The sequence below is a fragment of the Adiantum capillus-veneris genome, chromosome 9 (genome assembly GCF_014529385.1).
Source record: "Adiantum capillus-veneris isolate H3 chromosome 9, ASM1452938v2, whole genome shotgun sequence".
Classification (NCBI taxonomy): domain Eukaryota; kingdom Viridiplantae; phylum Streptophyta; class Polypodiopsida; order Polypodiales; family Pteridaceae; genus Adiantum; species Adiantum capillus-veneris.
Window position 1 is genome coordinate 81,778,363 of NC_140939.1, and position 10,633 is coordinate 81,788,995.

The following is a 10,633-nucleotide window of genomic DNA, read 5'->3' on the forward strand; positions in this document are numbered from 1 at the left end:
AATTCCCGCATGCAGCTCTTTAAATGCATGTTCGAGGGTGACAAGGCCTGCTTCATGATCTCTTTAAATGCATGTTCGAGGGTCACAAGGCCTGCTTCGTGATCTCATGGGAGAATTTGTGCATGCATATTGTTCTAGATGCACAAGCAATGCTTGATTCATAGAATGTAATTGATTTTGATGTTGATGATGAGGTCTCTTTGGCAGAGTTTTTGGCATCCCAAAAGAAGGGAAGGGACAAAGCACGATGCTCAAATGTATGTCCTCGTGTGGAGCCACCCGTGGTTTTTTATGTGGATGGCGTAGTTGATGCCGATGGAGATGCGATGCAAGTCATGAAATCTATGGATGATGCTTTGATTATGCAACTCGTGTCTTTGCAGGAAAAAGATGTACAGCATGAGGAATCTTTGTGTGTGTCCGGACATGCTCAGATTGCAAATATGCCTATCGTTGGATGTATTGGTAGACCTCTTGCGCTGTGTAAAAGAGGTCGCCCTCCAAAGCGTACCTCAGATTGGACTGGTTGTTTTGACACGCGAGCGTCCACAAGTGGTTTTTGTTTCATGCTTCGCAGCTCATGTATATCATGGTTGAGCAAGAAGCAACCTATTGTGACCACTTCGAGTTGTGAGGCTAAGTACAGGGAAGTCTTGACAGCTACGGTTGAGTGTGTATGGCTCAGACGCCTTATGGCTGATTTGGGTGTTGGATAGGACACTGCCAACACTATCTACACTGACAGTCAGAGCGCATTGGCAGTTGCAAGGAACCCAGTTTTTCATGCTCCAATAAAGCACATTGAGGTGCATTACCACTATGTCAGGGAGAGGATCTCAGCAGGAGAGATCATCTTGGCTTATGTGCCAACACAGGACAACCTTGCAGATCTTTTCACAAAGGCATTGTCTCGTGAGAAGCTTGAAGCTTTCCGCAAAGCTTTGGGCTTACTCCCCTTTGTGGACTGATCATGTCCTCAGGGCATGGCACTTCCCTTTACTCATGTGCCAGCTCTCGTTCACCGCATCACTCCAGGGGGGATTTGTTACCATATACATGTGGTAGTGATGTGTGTGAACACACTAGGCCGCCAGGGCATTTTTTCCCTCTTTAGAAGGTTTTTTCCCCTGAGCATTGTATATACGCCCATCACTCTAGGGCTATCTATCTTTCCATTGCACACTAAGTAACACACTCTCTATTGTGTGCCTTGAGCTTCCTTTGTCTTCTCCAAGCTGTGTGTGTTCCTCTGCAACCCTAATTCCAACATTGACATTGTCTTTGTTCACACTAATTTCATTCATTGGCCACTTGATCATGCTTCCAAATGCCTAAGACATGTTTCATGCATCCATAGTCTCAACTAGAATCATAAGCATACTATCAATGCTCTCAAGGACATGTATGGACACACATGTTACACCAATTGATCAAAGTTACATCTTGTGAATGGATCGATGGAATGCACAATCCTACGTGCATTCCTTGTAGAACCATCAATAAGAAACAAAACTTCACTTTGTTTTGGTCCCTCCAATCTTTGCAAAAATGAAGACAACAATGTGTGATAAGACAATGTATTCCCAAAAAGGTTGAATTTAAACATAGCTTGAGGTTCAAACCCAGGCTCTAGATTTAGGCTCCAACTTAAGTTCAAGTTCATTGCATTAAGGCCTTGCGCACACTGCTTTACCACAATTCGGATTGGTTTGATACAATCCAGGGTCGTCTGCTACAATCTAGACTGGTTTGCTACAATTTGGCATGATCGACAAAGATTCAGATTGATCATTTAACACTTGGACCAGTTTGTTAAAACATTGTAGAAATCTAGATTGTTATAGATTGGCTGTCAAAAATCCAGATTGAACAGGTCCACAAAACGTTGAAAACAAGTTTGTAGGCATAAATTAGGATAAGTATGCAACAATCAGGGACAGTTCACAAGAATTTGAACTGATTTGCGACAGTTCGGATTCATATGACGTGATCGTTCAAAATTTGGATTGATCATTGAAAATCTAGAACGCTCATTAAAAGCCCAAAGTTTACACCAACTCTTCAAAAATCTATATGGGCCCATAAGAATAAATCTAGATCTTTCCACAACATCCGAACTAGTCCACAAGAATCTAGATTGGTCCATAAGAATCTAGAATGTGTTCATAACCAAATCGATGTGCAACTCTCAGTGAGCTCCTAACACATCACACTTATTACATTGGCTTGAAATAAATCAAAAAGTTACATTACATGGCCATATTGAGAGAAGAAGAAACTCTAATCTCTATTGTTTCTTTCTATTCATTCTTGATGTGCATCTGCAAGGTGTGGTCCTTTCACAGATTCTGTTTACTAACTCCACTCCGTTAGCACCCTTCAATACTAAACTACACATTAAGGTGAGTGAAGGGCCATCAAATGTTTGCCTTGCATGATAAAGGGTGACGTACTTGACGTCCCTTCCTTAGTGAAGGGAAAGTACTAAAATTCCCCTTCCTTAGGAATGATAAGGGCACCTTGAAATTTTCACCTTGCTTCTACTTTCACCATCTTATAAACTTTTGTGAGTTTTCTCTTCCATGTTAACAAGATTTGCATTGCTCATGCTCATAGCTTGTTGCTCCATGTAATGCAGCTATTAGTTCATCTCATCAAGGAGAAGAACGAGTCTTATTAAGCACTAAGTAAACTTTACCGAGCGAACACAAAAATTGAGCAAAATGCAGACGGAACAAGAATATGTGTGTGTGTGTGTGTGTGTGTGTGTGTGTAGAGAGAGAGAAAGAGAGAGAGAGAGAGTCTCATGAACTAATCAACCTTGGCAATGAATAAGTGATACAATGTACAATTGGGAGGGGGGGGGGGGGGGGGGGGGGGGGGGGGGGGGGTGTCACATACCTACCTACCTTAGTAAATTTACCTACCCAAACTTTGACAAATAAATAAAATAATACCCAAAAGCAAAAATAATAATGGGATCACTTTGGGCAGTTCACTTGAGATGCCAAAACCTTAACACCCTCTATACAACTCATAGTGGACATAAATAGTGAGACCACGTCCATGAAGAAGCTACCATGAACACCTATGTAGTTGTACACTCCACTACCTACATCTCGCATTTGCTACCCTCAACTTTGTTCCTTAGAAGAATGCCATCTTGAGCATTAGTTGACTTTTAGAAAATTGAACTATAGAACACACTACATCCAAGAATCCCCACTTGTGAACTATGAACACATCACGTCCAAAATACTCCAAGACAATGAACTATGGAACACATCATATCCTAAATACTCCAAGATAATGAACTGTGGAACACATTCTGTCCATAATCTGACCAACAACAATGGATTGGTGTGCACTCATCCATAGTGTTTCAGATACTCTAATTGGTTCCCTACCTGATGCATGTGCCTTGAACTTCGACCCACGGGTTCAAACACCGGTAACTTGAACTCCAAAACACAAGGGTCCCAATTCCTTGCCCCTCTCTACCACTCACAAGCCTCTCTTTGCCTAAAGCTAGTGGCGGCATCTGCCCTTTTAACTAAAAATCTAGTGTCGTGGCCTCTGTGGTTGCCACCACGTGTGACAAGAAGATCTCCACTATCAAATCTTTATCATTGTCATCCCTATCCAGCTTGTCTTTGTCTTAGACTTCCTGTGAGTTCCTGCTTTTGTCTTTGGCTTCAAACTCCCGAGCCAAACAAAGCATCATGTCACATTTATAACAATTGTGGTCGGACCTCGTGGGTACCAATGCAACTAAGTGAGCACTCCTTATCAAGCTTCCTTTACCTTTGTCCTCTAGCAAACTCGTCCATATGATTTTGGCTTCACAATCTTAGTGCATAGACTCCTAACTAGATAGCTCGATGTCCCATATCATTGAGATCGGATGATGTTAATAAGGTTAATCCATAAGTAGTCAAAATACGATACCAGTAGGTGTACCAACATTTTTCAGTAGATTGTGGATACCTCTCTTTCATGAAAAGTAAAAGAAATGGATTTTTTTTTTTTGGGGGGGGGGGAGGGGACCTCAGCACTAAAGGGCATGGGGCATTAAATGAAGCCCCAGAGGTGGGATCTACGGCTGAGAAGCCCGGGCACAAAAGCAGAGGCGCGCAGGACCGTAGGATGCACCAGAAGTAAACTAGGACGCCGAAAAGTAAACTTGGACATGGACACACCTGTCCACGTTGACTTATCATGCGTTTGTTGCCCACCATGGTCAACATATGCGCACGAGGGGTTGGATAAGCCATGCGCCTCGCTCAACACCCACCGGGGTTCAAATCGTGCGAGCAGCACCCCACGCCACCGGGGTTCAAATTGTGCGAGCAGCACCCCACGCCCCATTTTTTTGAGCCCTCAAATCTCCTTGAAATTCCTGCGCGCACCCCCAGCCATAGATCCCATCTCTTTGCTCCCGGGGCCTTTAGTGCTGAAGGGGGGGGGGGGGGGGGGGGGGGGGGGGGGGCGCAGAAAGGTTAAATGGGTGGGAGAAAAGGGGGCACGTGTTCGGCTGACTCCGTCGGGAGGGGACACAGAGAGCTGGTCAAGGGCATGCCATGCAAGATGGGGAGGGGATAATGGAGCAAGGACAAGGCAGGGCGAGGAAACGCGAGGCAACAATTGGGGACAGAATCGAGAGGAGGCGACACTACAACGTTGGAGGGTAGATCTCTCTCTCTCTCTCTCTCTCTCTCTCTCTCTCTCTCTCTCTCTCTCTCTCTCTCTCTCTCTGTGCGCGCGCACGCGTGCTGTCGTGCATGATCTGCCCTGCGCATTGCTAGGCCTCATATACAAGGAATCTTGCACACAGGACGTGTGGGGGACGAAGGCGCTAATGAGGGTCAATGTCACAGGCAATATTGTTGAAGATTATGAGTGTGGGTAGGCAAGGGGGGGGGGGGAGGGGTGGGGGAGGCTAGGAAGGGATGGCTCCTGCACTAGAAGATTTTGCAGAAAAGTCGAGCAACTTTTGGTGGAGCTTGTTGGTGGAGGGCACAGGCTATGGTGTGGCAACAGAAGGGGACGGGATGGAGGGCAAGGTAGGAGGTTTAATTTGGTAGAACTAAGACCAAATCTGCAACAAATCCCTAACAAAATGACAAGGAGCAAGGATTGTTTGAGCCTCAATGATTGGAAGGTGTTTATGAGAGTGTTAAACTCACTGAGTATGGCTTTTTGTGTGTACAGGAAAGCATTGGAGAAGCATAGGCGTTAGCTATTTATTGGGCATGTCACCACGAGGGAGAGACTAACCATAGAGGGCACTGTTGTTTGTAGAAGTGATAAAGGAAGCATTAACATGTTCTGTTTTGAGTTCATGCAAAATTTTATTCTAGGGAAAAGTGGAGCACTTAATCAATCATGAGAGCTATTGTATGTTGACTACTGCCTCAAAACCACTAAAGTTTAGAGCATCCCTTAGAAGGCAATTTGAAAGACATTTTTTTCTTACCTCGGGATACAACGCATGCCATGTCTGGTGTTTAGAGCAGAGTCGTACCCAGGGCTAATGGGGGGGAGTGGGGGGAGAGCACACTCCATTCTCAGTGAACGCGAGAATGCAGAAAATAATCCTACTAGCACTCCGTGAAAGGTAGGTATTAAGCTTTACTTCCGCAAGCTCTTTCGTAGGCTACATATTTCCTATCAAAGCGGTCAGGTCACCATGCTGCAAGAGCCTACCACAAACTCAATGCAGAGGGGCTACCGGGTTTGTAGCCTTGCCCCTACTCCCCCCATAAGCCCTGGCGCGACCCAACTCTTAGCATGAATGTAAACATTTTGATGCTTTCTTACTTGATGGGGAAGGCGTGCCCAGGAGCCCTTAGGTTCTTAACGACTGCCCATATGAGATTGCATGTGACAGGAGCATGAGGGTGCCTAGTGACTTCTCTTCTTTGTCTCTCTAGAGTTTTCCAAAGAAGGAAGCTTTAAGAGGGTCTTCCCGTAGCCCTCCGAAAGAGCCTCTGAAGGCACCCCCTAATTGAAAAAGCCTGCCGGTAGCCTCGCTTGCAATAGCAATTGAATCGAAAAGAGCCCCCGAGGGTGGTTCCAAAAAGGCCTCCTGCCTCTGAGACAGGAGATTGCATGTTTAAAGGATTGATTGTCAGTGAAACAGATCCGTTGCACCAGTGGACACCGGAACAATAACCGAACAATACCTTGTAGTCTGCTCTATGGGATTGCCTCGTCGCCACTAACGACCCGGGTCTCCTTCATTTCACAAGCTCGTGTGTTTATAGCTGTACTTTTAGCATGGCTACGAGCAGGCGCTCTAAGGCCACCATTTCTCTATTCGGCATTAACAATGGGTGAGCCCAACATGTGGCGAGGCTTTGCATAAAATGGCTAGATCGGAGGTTCCCAAGAGTGCCGACCTAAGAGTGCCCTCCAACCTAGCGGCCCTTTCGAGTCCAACAACATTTTTGGATGACATATGGGGACGACTCTTCGACTCAATTGTGCTTTCTTTCAGTAGCTATGAGAAGGCACTCTAATAATTATACCCAGGGCTAAAACCTAAGAAAATAAGGACAAACTTGAGATTCTCCCGGTTTTTAGGTCAAAATTTGAAGCTTTTGCCCGTAGCTACACTAAAACTTGTGAAAATTTCTCGGTTTTCTTCAAGGCAAGCTCAAAATCTAACCGAGATTTTAGGATTTTAGCCAGTTAAAACACACAACACACTGCGCTTGAAACAAGAAGACCTACTAACCATCGCCAAAACTTCCTGCAAGTTTGAAATAAGACACCAAAACCATCGCTAAATTAAGCCTTTTTTCAACACCAATGTTCTGTGTGTAAGTTATTGGTTAACTGCTTTGAAGTAGAATAGTGTGTATCACCGCAGACGCGTATCCAGCTTAAGATTGTTCAAAGAGGAGACCACCCAATGGTAGGATCGTAACAAATCCATACAAACATTAGAGCTAAGTTCAGATAGGAGCACTCCACCCAAATCGTCTCAGGAAGTATGCATTCCTGCTGCATATAGATTGAAGAGTTAAAGCTCAGGTTTCCAAGAGATTCATCTGAGGAGACGGTGAGAACACTTCAACACAGAATGGACCATTCAACATCATCAACAGTAAAATAGGGACTGGATGAGATTGTGCACATTGTCTTTCTGACACTGGTTTAGTTTTCCATTAGAAAACCAGACTTCTTCAACCCCAATGCTGGAGGCATTTTCGACACCAAGTTTCCACCACAAAGTGAAGATTGTCTACAACAGACTGCAACAAGTCTTTTAAAGATCATGATGATAGCGAAAGTAGTACGAGACACATATGCACAGAAGGCCCTACCTGCCCTGTTGTCAAAATGCAGGGTTTGGACAGAAGGATGGTCATGGCACATGTGCGGCATGCCACTTTCATAGCCTCGACACAGAATACTGACCGCTGGAACTGATTGGGGGACCTCAAAATGAAGCTGTCATCCAAAGCATGGAACTTTTACCAGTGTCATCATATCCCTAGAGGCATACGACATATTAAGCAAAAGAAGTCGTTGGCAGACATTGATGTCAAGGAGGATATTCAGAGCAGACAAGGATCAAAGAGCTAGACAAATGAACTATGAGAGATCGCAGACGAGAGTAAAAAACAAAGTCAAGCATGGAAGTCTGGAGGATATTCAGAGCAGACAAGGATCAAAGAGCTAGACAAATGAACTATGAGAGATCGCAGACGAGAGTAAAAAACAAAGTCAAGCATGGAAGTCTGCAGGAATCAAGATTTTACTTGAGAGCGCGGGGAGCAGTACCTAACCAAAGAAAGGATTACCCACCTGAACCACACACAGCTGTGCGTTTCTTTACTGCACATTTCATTCAGCTGAGAAGAAACTGCTTTATCACCTCATGGCCCAATGAGATTTAAGTAACGCCAAGCCAGTCAAACAGATTTAAGCATAGCTTGGAATGGAAAAAAGTGTGATAACTCTTGACAAATATTTGAGAATTGACAAAGACTTTTTTCTCAACTATCACCAAATTAAAGAATAGAAATGAAATTAATATTGAGGTTATGCAACAACATTCAACCATGGGACAGACTGAATATCCTTGCCTTGCAACACAAAGCCCTTTTTATTGACTAATCAAACATTTCCCGTACAAAACATCCAGCTTCAATTTTCATCGCTTCCCAAGACAACCAAACACTAAGGATCACCAGAATTCACAATAGCAGGTGCCCAAAAAAAAGAACAGCACATCCAGAGTCACAGGCTCTACCACACATTCCATCAATTCCCCCCTCTGAGCCGAAGCACAAGGTGAAGAGTGGATTCCTTCTGAATGTTGTAATCAGCCAGGGTGCGCCCATCCTCCAGCTGTTTCCCCGCAAAGATTAAGCGCTGCTGATCAGGGGGAATACCTTCCTTATCCTGAATCTTCGTTTTCACATTATCAATAGTATCAGAGCTCTCAACCTCCAGGGTAATGGTCTTGCCAGTAAGTGTCTTCACGAATATCTGCATCCCACCTCGCAACCGAAGCACAAGGTGGAGGGTAGACTCTTTCTGTATGTTGTAGTCAGCAAGAGTCCTCCCATCCTCAAGCTGCTTTCCCGCAAAAATAAGGCGCTGCTGGTCAGGAGGGATGCCCTCCTTGTCCTGAATTTTAGTCTTCACATTGTCAACGGTGTCAGAGCTCTCAACCTCCAAAGTAATGGTCTTACCAGTAAGGGTCTTCACAAAGATCTGCATGCCACCGCGGAGACGCAACACAAGGTGAAGCGTGGACTCCTTCTGTATGTTGTAATCAGCAAGAGTGCGGCCATCCTCAAGCTGCTTTCCAGCAAAGATGAGGCGTTGCTGGTCGGGAGGGATCCCCTCTTTGTCCTGGATCTTCGTCTTGACATTGTCAATAGTATCTGAGCTTTCTACTTCGAGAGTAATGGTCTTACCAGTGAGCGTTTTCACAAATATCTGCATGCCACCACGAAGGCGAAGGACAAGGTGGAGGGTAGACTCCTTCTGGATGTTGTAGTCGGCAAGGGTGCGGCCATCTTCAAGCTGCTTGCCAGCAAAGATAAGGCGCTGCTGGTCAGGGGGGATACCCTCCTTATCTTGGATCTTGGTCTTAACATTGTCGATGGTGTCTGAGCTTTCGACCTCCAAAGTGATGGTTTTGCCAGTGAGGGTCTTCACAAAGATCTGCATGGCTGCAAGGTCAGGTTCGAGCGACGGAGAGGACGGATCAAGGTCTAGAGCACACCACAGAAAAACGCAGAAGATAGAAAAGAGAATGCGATGAATTATCCAAGGGGAAGAGGTGGCTTAATATATAGAGGCCAAGGTAGGTCGGTTCCGGAAGCTTCTCGCGGTTTGTAAGGTTGTTCGCTTGTGACGTTTCTCAAAGTTTCAAGTTAGGCTCAACAAACCGCAAGAGCACATCAAGGCTGGGTTCACACTGCACGTTCCATGCTCACTTTCTTTTAGGTGGAACACTGAGATTTGACACCCCTGATTGTGCCATTCACATTGTGCGCTTTCCACCCACCTTGAATCCTAGATGGCATGCTGACTCATGGCCATCTCACTGCACAGGTGTTTCGAGCTAGTTACGACGTCCTCGAGTGGAACACTGGAAGCTCATCCAATCACACAGCGGGAGAGGGAGAGAGAGAGAGAGAGAGTGAGAGAAACAGAGCAAGAATCGGACACACGGTCCTTTTTTAGCAAAACATTGTGTAGGTATCCATCATGTGTGTGTGAACCAATACTCGGACAGGAGCTTAGCCTTCGTCGACAACGGTTTGAAGGTATCTTTAGTTACGATCAAAGTGTACCTGTACCCTCTAATTGGGATAGAAAGGAACATAATTCAAATCATATTCTATCCATTCCACTACTGGAAAATGTCCATGTGTACACATTGCATGCACGTCTTAGAACTCTCGACGAGTTGCTAATGCTCCACATTAATTACGTTTGGAATATGGATCCTACAAAAAGAATGAGAGAGCATACTGGGGCTTGTAGGCATTTGGTCGAGTGTGCATCTCAATGGCAAGGTGGCGGAACTTACAAAGGATAAGAGGACATCAAGTTGCACATGAGTTAAACCCAATAAAATTTGTATGGGTGGCACTAAAGCAAGGCATCCACTTTCACACCATTTTGACACTCAAAGTCGTAATGAGTATTATTTATGGAAAAAGGTTTGTAGCATGATAACTTACAACATGCGTAATGAAGCAACCCTTTGACTTAACTGCGCTCGCGAACGAAAATGTGTTGACAAATTGCTTAGGTTTCTTAAGAATGCAAAACTAAACTCTCATGAGGTCACGTTCCTTAAGTTGACAATCGACACTATGGCTATTGGAAATATGGCTATTGGAATTTAGAGTCGAGTCGCACCCAAGGTTAACAGGGGTAGTGGGGATAAAGTTGAAACTTGGTCGCACCCACAGGCGAAGAAGCTGGAGATGATGGCTGACAAGAGGAATGTGCTGAAAAGTGAATAGGCGTCGACGTTCCATTGGCCAGAGGCTTCAACCATGTGCGTTGCTTTGATTTTCTTCCTGAATTATAGCCTAATACCTTCATTTTTTAGTGGATTAGTGGAACGATTGCAAAGCTACGGGAATTCAGCGAG

At 44.9% G+C, this 10,633-nt stretch overlaps 1 protein-coding gene across 1 annotated transcript; it reads right to left on the minus strand.

Annotated features, from left to right (window-relative positions):
• Window positions 1-8,092: 8,092 nt before the first annotated feature.
• On the minus strand, window positions 8,093-9,286 carry LOC147450730 (polyubiquitin-like). Its single transcript, XM_086519811.1, has one exon. The coding sequence runs from the start codon at window positions 9,190-9,192 to the stop codon at window positions 8,275-8,277; it is 918 nt and encodes a 305-aa protein (XP_086375937.1). The 5' UTR covers window positions 9,193-9,286; the 3' UTR covers window positions 8,093-8,274.
• Between the last annotated feature and the right edge of the window lie 1,347 nt (window positions 9,287-10,633).